This window comes from Pelophylax lessonae (assembly GCF_965119305.1).
Source record: "Pelophylax lessonae genome assembly, chromosome: 5".
Classification (NCBI taxonomy): Eukaryota; Metazoa; Chordata; class Amphibia; order Anura; family Ranidae; genus Pelophylax; species Pelophylax lessonae.
The window spans coordinates 47,652,026-47,670,961 of NC_138772.1; the positions used below are offsets into that span (position 1 = coordinate 47,652,026).

Here is an 18,936-nt window from a genome sequence, read left to right on the forward strand (position 1 = left end):
CACTTTATGGACTCTTGCTGACTAAATATTTATCACCCCAGTCCCGTATCCCTATAGCAGTAATTTACACCTACCACTAATAAGTTTGATTGCCTTAATTTTGGAAACAGTCGCATATACACTAGGTCACGTTGCACCAGTCACTTTAGGAATTAATTTGTTGCCATTAATTCTTTTATATTATTTCACTTGTCATTTGCAGTTATTCATTCACTGTGGAATGAAAGGACATTCCACCTACTGATCTATATTTCAACCCAACTACCTCATATTGCATTTTGTGCCACTTTTTTATGTATTTAGTTATTAATTCTAGTACTCCTGAATATATTTGATAAAGGACACCTCCCACTGGGCACTTTTTATATTTATATTTTCTCCAATTCCTGTACTGCACTTAAGCGCTTTTTACACTTTTGGCACCTTGTATTGATTTTTCTTTATACATACTGAGTATATGTTATGTATTGAGTTATCACTTTGTTTTTTTCTTTTATAGAGTTTTTGTTTTGGAGGTAGGGAGCAAGCAGACTCTTGTCCTTAGCGCGGATTTCTCTTCTTTCAACATCCCTGTATTGGATGTGAATATGCGGAGGAAGAGTGCATGGATTGAGGAAGGGGGGGGGGGGTACCATCTGCTGGGAAGAGTCGGATCTGATATGTAAAGCTGCGTATACATGGTGTCTTTTTTTTCGTTCAACCTGCAAAAAATAAACTTCCCACATCCACACAAGCAATATGGATGCAGGAATCTCCCCCACTGCACTTTTGTATGCTTACAGTTTGGGCTCCCCTTCCCATGTCAAAATACACTGCAGCATTTAATTGAATGCTGTGCAATGGGATGGTAGTTTGTGATGTCACAAGCTGACAATACTACCACAGCTGCGCTTCCTAGGTTAAGCTGGCCATAGATGGATTGAAATTCCTGCCGGTTCAGCCGGAACCAAAAGCATTTTAATCCATCAACAGGCAGGCTTTCCATATATCTGTTAACTTCAGTACAATTAACCTGTCTGCGCGCGTGTGTGTTTTCTTTTTTTTTTTTTACGATTTACTGCTGCTAGCTTTAGCCGGCAGCAGTAGTCATATTCTGATGGCAGGGAACGCTCATGCTATCAGAATATACTACCGCAGCAGGAAGGATTGCCCCAACACTAAATGTGTTGATGGGGGAATTCAACGATTTTCTATTCTTCAACCTGTGGTTGAAGGAAAGAAAAATTCTTAATTTGAACTTTAGTCACAAAATGAAGTCCTGCTAGATCACTTCAGGCTGGCCCTATTTGCACGTATAGCTATGTAAAACATTAAAAATAAATGTATATACTAATTAAAAATTCAGTAATACCCTGCTATGCACATGCTCAGTTGTTCTCTAGTTTTAGGTACCGTGCGGAATTTATAGAGGCCGATCTGCTGACAGCCTAAAGATGAACTGCTCTTCTGGGGCTCTGGGCTTCAGAAAAATGGCAGCCTCCTGCAGGAATTAACAGAAACATTACTGGATGCATTTTACAGCACACACTAAGTTTGGTGGCATAATTAATAATGTGGCATGTATGTTCCTTACTAAAGAACATTTTTTTTTATCAAGTTTTTGTGGATAAAACTTTAAAGTATACAGAGGACACTGGCAGGACCACCAGGTTTCTAGTTTGCAATTTAATTGCAAAAATAAAAATGCTACAATATTAAAGGGACATAGAAATGAGAGGAATAGAATAGAGGATTTTATTTTAGGTTTACACTTTAGAGCCATGGCTCAAATCTTCTTTGCAAGGCCTTGCCTGCAGGAGGGGTATATATACAGCATACAGGTTTATGTAATCAAAGAGAAAGTTTGACCGCACTCAGGAGAAGATGAAAATTGAAGTGTTTAATTCCTCATACACTTGAATACATACAGTGCAACACACAGACATGGGACAGGTTGACGCGTTTCACGATTCTTTAGATCGTTTACTCATAACTCATAACCAAGTGTCTGTGTAATGCACTGTATGTATTCAAGTGTATGAGGAATTAAACACTTCCATTTTCATCTTCTCCTGAGTGCGGTCAAACTTTCTCTTTGATTACTTGACTACTGGATGGCAGATCCAACCTGCACCGGAGTGCTTTGCCTCACCTGAGTGGCTTTTTTCTGTTAATACAGGTTTATGTGGTCCCTCTGCCCATCCATTAAACACATACAGAACGTATAGGTGTCTCCTCTTGTATTGCTCTTTTCCATATTTGTCATTTCTCTAAACCTTGTGTTCACTTTGCTTCTGCTGCCCTTTGCAGAAGTTTATTATGTTACATGTTTTACACATTTCTCTATAACCCTGTTCCTGGCAAGGTTGTTGTATCAGTTGAGTGTCAACAGACTATGATCCTCATAGGTCATGTATTTCTTTGCAGGTATGCCGGCTGCATCTCTGGTGACTCCTGCCGATGTTATCAAAACTCGACTGCAAGTCGCTGCTCGTGCTGGTCAGACCACCTACACAGGTGTCATAGACTGTTTTAGAAAAATCCTACGGGAGGAAGGACATCGTGCGTTATGGAAGGGAGCCGGAGGTAACTTTCTCTTGTTCTCTATGCATATTGGAAGGTAGACCACTTCATATGGGCGTTTCCTCTTCGATGATGAATGTTGACATTTTCTTCTGTCTGCAGCACGTGTGTTCAGGTCCTCTCCCCAGTTTGGTGTGACGCTGGTGACATACGAGTTACTGCAACGATGGTTCTACGTAGATTTTGGTGGAGTGTAAGTTGTTTTTTTTGTTTTCTTTTTGTTAAATTCCCTGCTTCACAACACAAGATATCTTATCAGCCACTGAAATTTGTAAAAACTTTTTTGATTTACATTTCAGTTATACAAGATGAGTTTAGTTGCATCTGGCATGTGATGGTAATCACTGCTGCTGCAATTGGTTACAGCTTAAAGGATAAGTTCATCTTTGGGAATATGTAACATTCTCCTGCAGCCTCTCCCCAATCCTCTTGATAATTGTGACAGCGGACTGGGGATCTTCTGCCTGCACCCATTGTCACAATTAAAAAAACAAAAAAGCGTGGATGTGTGGGGCTCCACCTACCCAGCCGTGTTATTCATTCAGAGTACTGTGAATGGGGGAACTATAACTACCATAAGACATTGTGGCTGATGACTTGTAGTTCTCAATGAAGTACCAGGACACTGATGAGCACTCTAGGTAGTTAATTGATTTTTGCCTGCTTTTTCAGTAACTGCCTGCCTGTACACGGTATGGGCAGACTGCTACTCTGACAGTAGGCTCCTAATAAAAAACAAATTTTTTAGCTGCAAAAAGATGTGCATTTATTATTTTTATTAGAAAAGTGAATGTATCCTTTAATGAACACAGAAAATGGAAGTGCAACACTGTCTGATATGTTGCCCTCCATGAGCGCACCGAGGGGGGTCAGTAAAATCTAGCACATTAAAGCTGAACTTTGGGAGTATGAAAAAAAAACTTTGCAGTGGGGCTCCCAATTCTGCACTGCAGGGGTTCAATTCTTGTTTTTGCCTAGGGTGCCAGTAAAAAGTACCCTTTCTTGTTAATTATATGAAACGGAGATCAGTTATTCAGTGTTTCGTGTTTTTTTTTTTTTTTTTTTTTCTTGCTAGTGTTGCTAGGAGGATGGGCGTCTTTTTTTTTTTTTTTTCTATTGCGAATATTTTTGCCATTTTTTTCTTTGAGATTTTACATTCTGCTGAGCTCTGCTTTTTATGCAGCTATCCTGGGTTGGGGTATCCTCGGCTGTAACTTTAGAGTCTGTATCTCACCAGACTGAAGGATGTAGGCTCTGCCTCAAATGTGCCCTTTGAGCACTGGCTTCTGCTTTTGGCACTTTCGAGAAGTCTGTGTACTGTTAGCCACAGAGTGCTTTTCAGGTGCAGAGCCTGGGCACAGCCTCTAGTGTGACGCTGTCTCTGAAGACTCTCTAATGTATTCAGAAGAGGCTGTGTGAGCTGAGCATTGGGAGCTACTATGTGTATTGGTTCTGTTGGATGCCATTCTTACTCCCTCTTTTCTGTTGGTTTCCACAAAAAGGGTCAATGTGCTGGACAGCTGTGTGCTGCCTTACTAACTCGAGAATAGTACGTATGTACAGTACTTTGCGCTCTGTGATCACCTTTTCAGCATCAAGTATCTGCTTCCTGCCCTTGACCTGATTTACAAGAGACATGATTTCACCTTGGCTGCTCTTTGCTGCAGCGTACAATGACCTTGTCACATCTAGCTATTGAATCTCTCCTACTCTTGACGCTGGTTTGTGGGTACCCACGGTTTTTTACTTGCTATTGTCAGTTCAGTTGCATCTTTTAAACTGTGCAGTCCAATTCTAAGCACAAGGGAAGCAGTCCCGCTAAATGGGAGGTCTCTAGCTCACGAACCACTAACACTTCAGGGCATAATGCAGCCTGAATCCCTGCTCTCTGCTTGAGTCATTACACTTCTCAGAGTCTTCTTTATCTTTTTCAGTTGGGGCCCCCTCCTCTGCCTTAAGCAGGAAGAAGTTGTAGCTATTGATTTTATGGGCCAATTTGCAGCTATCCTTGCAGACTCAGAATTCAGAGGCCATAATCATTCTTCTACGCCTTCTCCCTCCGTATCTGTTAGACATGCCTGCATCTGTGCCATCCTCAAAACCTTCTGTTGCGGAGGCTTTCTAACAAAGAATCTCACAAATCCTTGATGAATAAATGTGTTCTGGAGAGCTGCAGCCAATTCCATAACTCCCAGACTTAGTGATAATCCACCTGAAGTGACTGACCCAAGCCTGAAGTGAGTGGCCCAAGGGCAGGACCCTCCCAAGACTGCCTTGTGTCAGGGAAAACTGTCAGAAGTGATTCATGCAGATAGCAGAGGAAGGAGAGAACAGCCAAGAAGTGCTATGGACTGAGGTAAGTACACACTATTGAAAGATATGCTTTTATTTTCATTTCAGGGTTTACAATTACTTTAAATATATTTTGGTTTAAAATTTTGATGCCTTGGGTGACAACTTAAACATATTGGACTAGGGTGGGACTTTAGATGAGACCCAAGCTGGTGTTGCCCGGCGTCTCCATCCCTATAACAAGAAAAAAAGAGGTTGAAGGATTGTAAGAGGTGCATGAAAGTCAGCCAGCCCCCAGTCTGATGTACTCGCCCTCCAGTCTGTCACCAACCAAATAAAACCTGTCTCTTGGTACAAAGAACAGGGGTTTAGTTGACACACATTTGCAAACGCATGTGAAAGCTGCAGAGCCACTTCACGGCACCCTGTTTAAATCTGCAGTCCTACACTCTTAATTTAGTGTCCTCACACTGGAGGCACATGGCCGCTAATGGGTGGATGGGGAAACAGGTGAGAGGGAGACAGCCCAACCTCCCCCAACCCATCCTCATCCAAGACTGGCTGTTGTCTCAAAGACTCAAATAATTAGGTTATAACCATGGTGCAAACTGGAAAAGACTAGCTGAAAAGCATTACACCTCCATCCCCTTGGTGGATGCAGTATATAGATAGGAAGGGATTTTATGTATGGGGCATGGCCTGTAAAGCACACTGCCTTTGAAATCCCTAATTTCCTTTTTGGGACTTTATGTGAGACAAGCAGGTCATGCTATTGGTCTCCATCCCTGTCTACGGAAAACACTAAGGTCAAATCAAAACTGCATCCACCAAAAACGCACGAAAATCGCACGGTGGGACTTTAATTGAGGCACCAAGCTGTGAGCAAGGCGTCTCCATCCCTGGTTGCTTAAACATATTGGACTAGGCGGGACTTTAGATGAGACCCAAGCTGGTGTTGCCCGGCGTCTCCATCCCTATAACAAGAAAAAAAGAGGTTGAAGGATTGTAAGAGGTGTATGAAAGTCAGCATTCCCGCCTTGTCTACAGTTTACATTCCAGGCGTAGTTCATTGGCAGGCAGACTACCTTTCAGCAGCACCTGACTTCAAATGAATGGGTCCCGACATCCAGAAGTGTTTCAGACCTGTGTTGCAAGTTGGGGACACCAGTTGGTGGTCCTTTAGGCTCAGCAACAAACTGGATAGATTTGTCTCCAGATGCAGAGATGCATTGTCAGAATGCCCCCAGTCTGTTGCCAGTTTCAGGTGTAAGGTATTTCAGGCATCTTTTTGAGCTCCAGGTTGCACCCACCGTGTTTTATTATTGTTGCCCACTCTTCGGTTGGACTGCTTTCTTGACTACCAATCATCACTGAGTAACAGATTCCTGTGTCCCATAATAAATAAGGCATAAAGCAGGATTTCTCCTTCATTCATTGACGGACACAGCTCCTTATCTTCTTGACAGTTGGGTTTTGCTGCCCCCTACAGGGGTAGGACACTAGGCAGGAAAAAACTTGACTATGCCTATGGGGCAGTCTCAAGGAGTATACTCCCACTTTCAGCTATAGGCATTCAGGTTTTCTTTCTGCCTAGTCAGGAGTAAGGACCTAGTTCCTTGCTGGGATCTCTGGTCCTGGCAATTTTTTTTCTTTGAAATTGAATTTTTTCCTATCTTTATTTTGTTCCTGTGAGAATACTATCAACTGCCAGACTGAGCGACGGACTGGATAATCTAGATCCATAGGGTACCCCCAGTCTGGCCAGTGTCTGGAGGGGTGCACACCCTGTTCCTGGTATGGTAAGTAGCTGTCCCCCCTCTAACCCTGGAGGTTTTTGGGGTGAACGTGGGCCCTTCCCTGGGATGGTTGGACTCCCAGGTTCCCCTCCTTCCCATGCAACGTCCTCTTCTTTCTCGGCGGTCCTCTGCGGACTTGTTACCCCCATCTGCCTATACCCCCCCCCCCCCCCCATGGGATGGCCATACCTTTTAGGTTAGTCTGGGGTGACCTGGCAATGGGGGCAGAGGAGCAGCGTGCCACTGGTGCCCCAACGATCGACTTCTGGGAGGGGGCTGTGTCTGGGGGCTCCTGCCAGGGCACCCCTTCCTGCTGGGCTTGTGTTCGGTGCTCCTGTGGTCCCCCCACCCCCCCTCCCTCGGAGTCGCGTGGCTGCCATTTTCTTAAGGCCTTTTTTGCTGTGGATCGGCAGCCATGTTTGTGTAACCTCTGCGGCTATTTTATTGTGGCTTCTCATTAAAAATGGCATCAGCCATGTTTTTAAAGCTATGGGGGCGGTGATTTTGGCGGTGGGAGCCCCTCCTTATCCTCTAGTGCTGACAACTGGATCTTTCTCTTCCTGGTCGCCGCATGGTGTGCAGTAAGTGCCTGATCGGTGGTGGAGAGTCTTTTGGTAGAGTTTTCTCTCCCTCTCTCTCTCTGCTATAGCAGCGGTAGTGCTCTATGCTGAACCCTGTGGTACTGCCAGCACAGTGGGGGTGCCTCTAGCAGTGTCATACATTTTATTTTTTGTGTGGGTCGTCGTCTTCTCTAATGGAGTCCCTGGAGCACATTTCCCCACCTGATCCCCTCTTAGAGGCGACCAGGCCTTCCAGGTCCCACCACTCCCTGACTGCACTGATGGCGGTCCTGGAGTCCTTAGTGTCCAAGGTGGATATGGTCCTGGGGAAACAGGCTAGCAAAAAGCATCCCCCGTCTTTCCCTTCATTTGTCTCATCAGATCCTGAATCTGATTAGGCCACTGCGCATGCAAGTTACCCTTCTGGGTCTGCGTCCACGCACCCTGCGTACTCATTGAGGATGATTCCTCTGCTCCTCTAGCCATGCATAAAAAGGCGCTGATGGATGCGCGGATTGTGTCAGTGGGTGAAACTTTAAATATGGGGGATGTGGCTGATGCTGCATCGGAGGCGCCATTCCCTTTTGGCACCCACAGGCCCTCCAAGGCGGCGAGGGTGTTCCCCTTTCCCGCTTACTTTGATAGTATTGTCACTAAACACCTTTTGCGGTCCCTAAGCGTTTTGTGATGCGGTATCCTTATGAGCATTCTTGGTTTTAAAAAGTGGACGGTCCCAACTGTAGTGTACTCGCCGGGTTTCAGGTTAAATAAAGCCACCCTCATTCTGGTTGAGACATCTCCGGCCTTTAAAGATCCGGCTGATAGGAGGCTCTGACCAGCCATATGTTCACTGTGGCTGGTTCGGCACTTATTTACTATTGCCCTGGTGTCGTAAACTGACCGATTGGGCTAAACTTTTACGCCGGGACCTGGAGAGGGAACAGCTTTCCCCTGCCTTTGTGGAGCTGGCAAATCAATTGGCCCAGGAGCTACAGTTTCTCTGACGCCTCCTTGGATTCCAGTCTCAGCAGTGGTCCTTTGGCTGAAGTGCTGGTCTGCGGATCAGACTTCTAAGAAGGCCTTAGCTGATCTCCCATTTGTGGGGGATCGCCTGTTTGGAGCTTCCTTGGATGACATCATCAAAGGCCTCACAATGGGGAAGAGTATTCTTCTTCCACAGGCCTCCCAAGGAAAGGAGCCCCGTTGTAGACAGGGCCATTCTTCTCAGCTCAGAAAAGGCCTTTTCGTTCCTCAAGGTCTCAAGACAAGGGATCCAAGCCCTTCAGAGCCTCCACCGGAGGTTCCAGGAGGACCTGGTCTGGCAAGTCATGACAGACCTGCGGACAAGGCTTCTTCTGTATAAAGGGGGACGCATGCACCTGTATCTGAGGTGGGGAGGACTCTGGTTTCTGGATCCGTGGACCTCCCTGGCAAAAGACAAGTTGATCCACAAAGTCATTCAGTCAGGTTACAAGATCAAGTTTCGGTCTTATCCTCCTTCACTTCCAACCTGTGCTTGTCCCCGGATCGCTTACGGGGTCTCTTTGGGACGGTGCAAGACTTGTTATTCAAGTGGCGATTGTCCCGGTTCCAACTTCGGAACGTTTTCAGGGGTTTTACTCAAACCTGTTTACATTTCCCTGGAAGGAAGGCAAGGTAAGTCCAATTCTGGACCTCAAGGCGTTAAACTGCTTTGTGCGGGTGCAGAAGTTCCAAATGAAGTCCATTCGTACGGTAGTGGTGTCCCTACATCAGGGGGATTTTCTCGCTTCTATCAACCTCAAGGACGCCTACATTCACATTCCAATATGTGCCAATCATCAGCGCTTCCTCTGCTTTGCCATGGGCGAGGAGCTTTATCAGTTTATGGCGTTACCCTTTGGTCTCGCCTCCACTCCTCGGGTCTTCATAAAAGTGTTGGCCCCGATACTAGCATTGTTGGGTCAGCTGGGATCACGGTACTGGGTTACCTGGATGATCATCTTCTGCGAGCGGAGTCTCCGACTGCTTTGATGGACAACTTGGAGATTACTCTGCGAACTATGAGGGAGTTCGGTTGGATTCTGAACCTTCAGAAATCTGCTCTGGTTCCATCCACAAGACTGGACTATCTTGGACTGACTCTGGACTCGACCTCAGCCAGAGTGTTTCTTCCTCTGGAAAAACTCCAGAAACTGCAGGAAACAATTAAACTTTTGTTGTCCAGCAGATGGTCTTCCCTCCGGGCTTGCATGCGGGTGCTAAGCCTGATGGTGTCTACCTTCGAGGCAGTTCCATTTGCACAGTTCCACACGAGATCCCTGCAAAGAGATCCTGGCGAAATGGGACAAGAATCCTCAGTCTCTAGACAATCTGATTCCGTTGAGCCAGGGTGCGAGGGGGTCCCTGATCAGGTGGCTTGGTCCTCCGGCAATTCAAAAGGGAAAGTCTTTTCTACCCCTGTACTGGGCGGTTGTCACCACAGATGCCAGCTTGTCCGGGTGGGAAGGTGCTCTCAGCACAGATTGTGCTCAAGGGGTCTGGACCTTTCTAAAGTCCAGACTGCCAATCAATGTACTGGAACTCCGAGTGATCAGACTTTGTCTAGACCATTGCACCGTTCGCCTTCAGGTGTGTCCGGTACACATTCAATTGGACAATGCCACGGCCCTTGTCAATCACCAAGGGGGCACAGGAAGTGCCCTAACGGCTTGGGAGGTAGCCGGTATTCTAAGGTGGGCAGAACATTTAGTTTCAGCCCTCTCTGCCGTACACATTCCAGGGGTGGAAAATTGGCAAGCGGATTATCTCAGTCCACAGGCGTTGGACCAGTGGGAATGTTCGCTTCATCCAGAGGGTTTTTTTATCAGTTGTGCCTTTGGTGGGGTACTCCCGAGGTGGACCTGTTGGCCTCATCTCAACAGGAAGGTAGAGAGTTTTGTGGCACAGTCTTGGGATCCTCTAGCCAACGCCAGACGCCTTAGTGGATCCTTGGAGCCAGTATCGTCTGATTTACGCCTTCCCCCTCTCAAACTTCTGCCACAATCCTGCACAGGAGTTTTGGCAGAAGGGATTCTGATCATTCTAGTGGCTCCAGACTGGCCTTGCTGGTGTTGGTACGCCAAACTGGTATGGCTGGTCGCCGATGCTTCTTGGAAACTTCCTCTCAGGGAAGATCTGCTGTCCCAAGGATCAATCTTCCATCCTGCTTTACAGTCCTTGCTTTAACGGCTTGGCTGTTGAAAACCAGATGCTAAAGGATAGAGGTTTGTCTGAATCTGTGATTTCTACGCTGTTAAAGGCTAAAAAAATCTACCTCTAGGAAGATCTACCATCGTACTTGGAAGATTTACATTGTGTGGTGTGACTCTCTTTGGGTTCACCCTCGCTCCTTTTCAGTGGCTCGATATTCGCTTTCCTCCAACGGGGAGTTGAGCAGCGTCGAGCCTTGAGGACCATCAAGGGCCAGGTTTCAGCCTTGCTGGTTTTCTTTCAACGTCCATTGGCCACACATTTTTTGGTGCGCACCTTTATCCAGGGAGTTTGACACGTGGCCTCTCCAGTGCGGTTTCCATTGCCAGCGTGGGACCTCAATTTGGTGCTGTCTGTTCATCAGAAGCCTCCCTTTGAAAGACTTCGGGAGGTTCCCCTGCTTACGTTGTCCCAGAAGGTGGCCTTTTTGGTGGCTATTACTTCTGCACGCCGGGTGTCGGAGCTGGTGGTGTTGCTTGTCTTTTACCTTTACTTGGTGGTTCACAGAGATATGGTGGTTCTTCGTCCCTGTCCGTCGTTCCTTCCAAAGGTCGTCTCTGATTTCCATTTGAATGAAGATATTGTGTTGCCTTCCCTATGTCCCAGGCCTAAACATCCTATGGAAATTGCCTTGCATTCCCTGGATGTGATTCGGGCAATCAGGGTGTACCTTGCAGCTATGGAGTCTTTTCGGTAGTCAGATTCGCTATTTGTACTCACGGATGGACCTTTGAAAAGGCTTGGCTGCTTCTGCTGCGACCATTTCCGGATGGATCAGACAGACGGTGATTCAGGCCTATTCAATTAAGAGTTACGTTCCTCCTTTCCCTGTTGAGGCGCACTCTACTCCGGCGATTAGTGCCTCCTGGGCCTTCCGTCATTAGGCGTCAATGCTGCAGGTTTGCAAGGAGGCCACCTGGTCGCCTGTGCACACTTTCACAAAGTTTTATAAGGTGGATGTGTTGGCATCTGCGGATGCTTCCTTTGGCCGCAAGGTTTTGCAGGCTGCGGTTTAGAGGGTCTGCTCCTCTTTGAGGATGTATTGTTTTTTCAGGAGAGCTCTAGTTGTTTGGTTGGGCTCCATGTTACCTGGTTGGCTATGGTTTAGGCTTGGGAATTTTTTCTTGCTGTTCCCACCCCTTATGTTTGACATTGCTTTGGGACGTCCCAACTGTCAAGAAGATGAGGAGCTGTGTCTGTAAATAAACTAAAGAGAAAATGCGATTTGTGACTTACCATAAAATCCATTTCTCTGATGTTCATTGATGGACACAGCACCCACCCGTCTATGGAGTTGGTTTTCTTCTGACACTGCTTGTAACAAAAATGAATGCCTATAGCTGAGAGTGGGAGTAAACCGCCTTGAACTGCCCCATAGGCGTAGTCAAGTTTTTTCCTGCCTAGTGTTGTCCTCCTGTAGGGGGCAGCATAACCCAACTGTCAAGAAGATGAGCTGTCCGTCAATGAACATCAGAGAAATGGATTTTACGGTAAATCAAAAATCCTATTTTTTGTACCTACCATCTTCGTTTCTTGGAGTTCAATAAGGGACTTGGATACCACCCCCTTTGTGTTTGTGATCTGCACATTTTGCCGCATTTCTACAAAGCTGACGCATGCCCTGAGTGCGAGGGATTATACCTGGCTAGCCAGCAGCTTTTTTGTTTGCCAGTGTCCAACTCCTCCTGACAGTGACAATATAAGCCAATTTATTTCTGAATAACTGATTTCTGTGTTCCTTGATTAACTTACGGTAAGTACAAAAATTCAGTTTTTACTTTCTGTGTCCCTGTTCTCCACCAGAAGCTAGTGCTCACTTCTTATCTCTGATCTGTGTGCTCTTGGCATCTTCACAATGCAGGGCTGATATTACAGCATTGTACTTAAAGCAGAACTCAACCCATCAATTAACCACTTGCCGCCCGCCCGCCGTCAATTGACGGCGGAGCGGTGCGACCATTATTCTGGGAAGACGTCATATGACGTGATCCCAGAATAGCAGGGCAGGGGCGCGATCGCGTGCGCGATCCGGAAATCATTGCAAATTGCGGGACGCCTGTGCGTTGCCCATTTTTTGCAATAGCACCCCAAACGCTGTGCGATGTTGCTGCGATTTCCACCTGCCGAATCGCGGTAACATCGCGCACAAACATCGCATGACGCCCAAAAAAGGTACAAGAGCTTCTTTGGGGCGCCATGCGTTGTTTGCGTGATGTTACCTCGATTCGGCAGGTGGAAATCGCAGCAACATCGCACAGCGTTTGGGGTGCTATTGCAAATCACAGGCAACGCACAGGCGCCCCGCGATTTGCAATGATTTCTGGATCACGGGCGGAATCGCAGTGGTTCTGCCCGCGATCGCTACGCTCACATGTGGACATAGCCTAAAGTTCATTGGTCACCAGAGACTGCCATCAGTACCGCTGTGCACCATCGCCCGTCACCTGTCACCCATCAGTGACCATCGCCCGTCACCTGTCACCCCATCAATCACCGTCACCTGTCACCCCATCAGTCATCGTCACCTGTCACCCCATCAGTCATCGTCATCTGTCACCCTATCAATCATCGTCACTTGACACCCCATCAGTGATCGTCACTTGTCACCCCATCAATCATCGTCACATGTCACCCCGTCAGTGATTGTCATCTGTCACCCCATCAATCATCGTCACTTGTCACCTCATCATTTATCACCTGTCACCCCATCAATCATCGTCACCTGTCACCCCATCAGTCATCGTCACCTGTCACCCCATCAGTCATCGTCACCTGTCACCCCATCAGTCATCGTCACCTGTCACCCCATCAGTCATCGTCACCTGTCACCCCATCAGTCATCGTCACCTGTCACCCCATCAGTCATCGTCACCTGTCACCCCATCAGTCATCGTCACCTGTCACCCCATCAGTCATCGTCACCTGTCACCCCATCAGTCATCGTCACCTGTCACCCCATCAGTCATCGTCACCTGTCACCCCATCAGTCATCGTCACCTGTCACCCCATCAGTCATCGTCACCTGTCACCCCATCAGTCATCGTCACCTGTCACCCCATCAGTCATTGTCACCTGTCACCCCATCAGTCATCGTCACCTGTTTTCCATATACATGCAATCACTTACTGACCGCCTAACGACTATATGCGTCGGCCATTAAAAGCTAAATTCTGGGGTTATGGCAGCAGATAGACCCCATAACCCCGGTATTTTTTGAAACGGCGGGCGGTCGGCTTTCAGATAAGGGTGGTCCCAGTGGCGGATTTGCCGCGGAATTACCCTTACGGTGCAAGGGAAGAGGTGCCCCCTCCTGCCGCGTCCCAGACGTTTTCCCAGCTTACCGGACCCGCCGGCAGCGGGGAAAACTATCCGGTCCCGGATCCTCAGAGACAGGAAGTCGAGAGAGGGCAAGATGGTCCTCACTCGACTCTATGGTCTTGGAGGACCGGAGCTACGTCAAAAGACGTTGCCTAGCAACCGGTTTAAAGGGCCGTTTTTTTTTTTTTTTTTTTTTTTTTTCCTCTTTCAACAATTTTGTTTTTTTTTTTTCTTTTTTTAGTGTAGTTGTGAGGTGTGAGGTCTTTTTGACCCCGGATCTCACAATAAAGAGGACCTGTCATGCCTATTTCTATTACAAGGGATGTTTACATTCCTTGTAATAGGAATAAAAATGATCAAAACATTTTTTTTTTTAAACTGTGTAAAAATAAAAAAATAATAAATAAAATATATAGGAAAAAAAAAAATTAAAGCGCCCTGTCCCCGTTAGCTCGCGCGCAGAAGCAAACGCATACGCAAGTCCCGCCCACATATGTAAACGGTGTTCAAACCATACATGTGAGGTATCTCCGCGATCGTTAGAGCGAGAGCAATAATTTGAGCCCTAGACCTCCTCTGTAACTCTAAGCTAGTAACCTGCAGAAATTTTTAAAATGTTGCCTATGGGGATTTTTAAGTACCAATGTTTGGCGCCATTCTGTGAGCATGCGCAATTTTGAAGCATGACATGTTGGGTATCTAATTACTCGGCGTAACATTATCTTTCACATTATGGAAAAAAATTGGGCTAAATGTACTGTTTTCTTATTTTTTAGTTCAAAAAAGTGAATTTTTTTCAAAAAAATCGCATTTGGAAGACTGCTGCGCAAATATGGTGTAATAAAAAATATTGCAACGATCTCCATTTTATTCTCTAGGGTCTCTGCTAAAAATATATATATAATGTTTGGGGGTTCCAAGTAGTTTTCTAGCAAAAAAAAAATTTTAGCTTGTAAACACCAAGTGTCAAAAATAGGCCCAGTCTTAAAGTGGATAAATGGACAACTTTGTGTAAAGCACTACTTGGATGTTAGGCCTATGTATGTGGCCAGGCTGTGAAAAAGTGTTACACATGTGGTATCGCCATACTCAGGAGGAATAGCAGAATGTATTTTGGGGTGCATTTTTTGCTATGTACATGCTATGTGTTAGAAATATTGCATAAATGGACAGCTTTGTGTAAAAAAAAGTGTTTTCATTTTCTTTCCACATTTCCAAAAACTTGTGGAAAAAAATGACATATTCAAAAGACTCATTATGCCTAAAAAATTATAGGTTGGGCTGTTTGCTTTCCAAAATGGGGTCATTTTATGGGGGTTTCCATTGTCCTGGTGCTCCAGGGCCTTCAAAAGTGCGATAGGTTGTCAGGAAATTATATGTGTAATTTATGCTCCTAGAATGCCGGATGGTGCTGCTTGGATGTTAGGCCTCTGTATGTGGCCAGGCTGTGAAAAAGTCTCACACATGTGGTATCGCCATACTCAGGAGGAGTAGTAGAATGTGTTTTGGGGTGTAGTTGCAAGTATACATGTGCTGTGTGAGAGAAACTACCTGTTAATACGGCAATTTGTAAAAAAAAAAAATCTTCATTTTGCAAAGCTTTGTGGGAAAAAATTACAACTTCAAAAAACTCACCATGCCCCTTATTAAATACATTGGAATGTCTACTTTCCAAAAAGGGGTCATTTGGGGGGTATTTGTACTTTCCTAACTTTTTAGTGTCTCAAGAAATGAGATAGGCCTTCAGTACATCAGGTGTGGTCAAGTGTGATCAATTTTCAATGATTCGCACCATAGCTTGTGGACTCTCTAACTTTCACAAAGACCAAATAATATACACTTACTTGGGTTATTTTTACCAAAGATAAGTAGCAGTATAAATTTTGGCCAAAATTTGTGAAGAAAAATTACTAATTTTCAAAATTTTATGACAGAAACAAAGAAAAATGCGTTTTTTCACAATATTTTCAGTCTTTTTTTATTTATAGCACAAAAAATACAAAACCCAGTATTGATCAAATACCATCAAAAGAAAGCTCTATTTGTGTGAAAAAAAGGACACAATTTATGTATGGGTACAGTGTTGCATGACTGAGTAATTCTCAGTCAAAGTGTGAGAGCGCTGAAAGCTGAAAATCGGTCTGGGCAGGAAGGGGGTGAAAGTGCACTGTAGGCAAGTGGTTAAACAGATTCAAATTACAGAATCTCCTCAGTGGGTAACCTGTCTTACTAGCCAGTTGGAATAGGACGGGTGGGCATACTTTAGCATTACCAGGAGGTGCGCCATAGCTTTTCCCAATCAGAATTGCCCTGCCTACGGGCACTGTAACCACACAAGGAAAGCTGCTAACACCAGTGCAGGATAGAAAACTAAAAGAAGAGGTTGACTTGCTGCTGTTCAAATCTTGCAGTATAACTACTTTTCTTTTATTTAACTTACAGGAAACATGCGGGTTCAGGACCAGTCCCTAAATCCCGAATCACATTGCCAGCCCCAAATCCGGACCACGTCGGAGGATATAAACTTGCTGTAGCCACTTTTGCCGGAATCGAAAGCAAATTTGGACTGTACCTGCCACGATTCCAGGCCCCACCATCTACCTCTGTCGCTGCTAAAGCTTGAGGACTGCGGCAACTTGCGGGAGACCACTCAATGCAGTTCTGTCATATTTTACCATTTGTTCCCCTTATGCAATCATTTCCACTGACGTCTTTTATTCCATAATCCGTTTCATGAAACTTTTTAGAACATTATAGTTTCTTTTTATGTGCAATCTTTTTGTTTTTGTTTAAAGAAAAAGTGTTCAGTTTGGCTGTCCAGCTCTGGTAGAAAAAATATATTTACGAAGGAATGTATACCAAGATGAGGCTTGTGGTTCCACCAGAGTCTGACAGCCACATGGTTGCATTTACTCTTTGCAGGGTCTGGGCCTTTAAGAATGTATTTAAATTTAATTGACCAGTATAGCTACCAGGGTCCATTAGGCAGGTCAACTGCAACCAAAGATTGGGGGAAATAAAATCAAAAATCCAATATCCGCACCACAAATCAATGTATGATGTACGTATAAGGCAAAAGCCATCATTTATTGAAAGTACTCTCTGCAATAAGGCACATTTCCCCATGTTTTATCCCAACAAAAGTACAAAATATCTGATTATCTAAATCTGGTTGTATGATATATAAATCCTGTATCATATTATCTGCCAGAAATCCACTAAGCTCCTAACTGCTTTTCTTAGCTTCCTGTTAAGCTGACAACTCTCCTGCACAGAAATCCCACCTAGGGATGTTGTCTGCCCTACCCAGTTCTCCTGGAGTACAGAAATCCTCTATTCTTGTCTCTATACCGAAAGTGGTCTAGGTTTTGTGGTCCATAAAGGAGGAACAACGCTTGGGGTTTGTGTGCAGCTTAGGCAACATACTCAGCTCACTACAGCAAGTTTCTTAACTGCTAGCCCACCGGATTTCAGCCAGATAACCAGGTATTCTGTACTTGCATGAATTTCGGAGATGTACTGAATGTTTTGGTTTCGTTTTTCCCCCCAAACAAATATAAGCTACCCACTTGTTTTTAAAAAGAATAGTAATGGTATTCCTATGCCCTTGTTCATTGAAACAGGTCCTGGAATAATTATAATTAGCAGTGTAGATGTCCGCTTAGGCCAGTGAAGATATGATTTCTGATTTCTGTAAGTGAATGACCTGGCCAATCCCGTCAACACCACATCCCAATAAAGGATAAAGACATGAAAAAATGGAAACAACGGGACTTCATAAGTATTTACCTCCCCCTTCAGTGTTACTAAGGATAGACATACCTATTGTAAAAAATATTTACTTTATTTAGATCCAAACATTGATAGTTAAAAACATTTTGGTCATAGAAAATGACATTAAATCCAAAAATGAATAATGCACATCATAATAAAAAAACTCATGATAACCCCACCCTCAAAATAAAGGGGTTCCTCCCCTTCCAAAATTGCTGAGTATCAGTGTATGAAGACAGTACTCCTCCCGACGTGTTTCGCCTTATGGCTTTTTCAGGGGTGTTAATAGAGTGGGTTCAGGTGAGTTTTATAAAAGCAAAAAAGACAAACTAATACAAAGTATATTTCTTTATAATAAACATTACAATTGGTATGCAGATTTATTTCAACTTACAAGGATGAATAGCACTCTCAGAGGGAGTTTAGGATATTCGCTTCAACCTTTTCAGATAGCTCCAAAAGACCAAGGCACGGTGAGGTGAGTTTAAACCCAGAGAAAGGGGGCCCGCCCAAAGGGCATCCAACCAAGGCAGGAGAGGAGGAGAAAACAAATGGCTCAACCTTCACCTATAGCATAGTTAAAATATATCTGTTTAAAAAAAGTAAGGGGGATTAATTTACCCACCAATTCTATAATGCAGGATACCAACATCCTAGAAACAAGCCCTTAGTCAGGCATACCTCACCCCCGCATAGGGGAAAAAAGGGCGGGATCAAAGCCTGATTACCAACGATCACAGAAAAAGCGGAGCTGTATTGGGTCCAAAAATGTACCTATTCAGATAAATGTAGGAAAAAAGTCCCCACTCCTAACATTTAATCATTCTGCACAGTCATTCTAGTTCCATTAATGTGTAAATCCCCAGATGTATATTTCCTCCAAGCATGATAACTCCCGCACTATCCAGAAACTGAGATGACCCCTCCCCAGCTTGCACCTCCTTGCTCCCCTGTCTGTTTATGAAGGGTAATTGGCGCCAAAAAACTTCCCCACTCCACCCTCTCAAAACGTTTTTAACTATCCATGTTTGCATCTAAATAAAGTAAATATTTTTTAAGATATGTATGTCTATCCTTAGTAGCACTGAAGGTGGAGGTCAACACCTATAAAGTCCCATTGTTTCTATTTTTTCATGTCTATATATTCTTTCTGGATAGTTACTATACTTTGCACCTCCCAAAATGCTATTGTGTTCTGGGGTGGGGGGGCACAGGCAGCCATTCAGGCTGGAAAAACATGATTACTGCTAGCAGCTATAGTTGCCGGCAGTAATCGCATGTAAACATTTTCATCCATGTATGGCTGGGTTTTAGTGCAAATCTATAGTGCAATTTCTGTGGCAAGGTGCACTGGGATGCCATTCTCAATGACTGCCACTGCATCAGGCTAAGGTGTGTCACTG

General features: G+C 44.9%; 1 protein-coding gene across 1 annotated transcript in view; it reads left to right on the forward strand.

Annotated features, from left to right (window-relative positions):
• The window catches only part of SLC25A13 (solute carrier family 25 member 13), a 333,483-nt gene extending 316,633 nt beyond the window's left edge, over positions 1–16,850 (forward strand). The window contains exons 16-18 of the mRNA XM_082259081.1: positions 2,407–2,565; positions 2,665–2,755; positions 16,202–16,850. Of these exons, the coding sequence (XP_082115207.1) occupies positions 2,407–2,565; positions 2,665–2,755; positions 16,202–16,382 (431 nt within the window). The 3' untranslated portion in view covers positions 16,383–16,850. The remainder of the gene's footprint in view (positions 1–2,406; positions 2,566–2,664; positions 2,756–16,201) is intronic.
• The last annotated feature ends 2,086 nt before the right edge of the window (positions 16,851–18,936 follow it).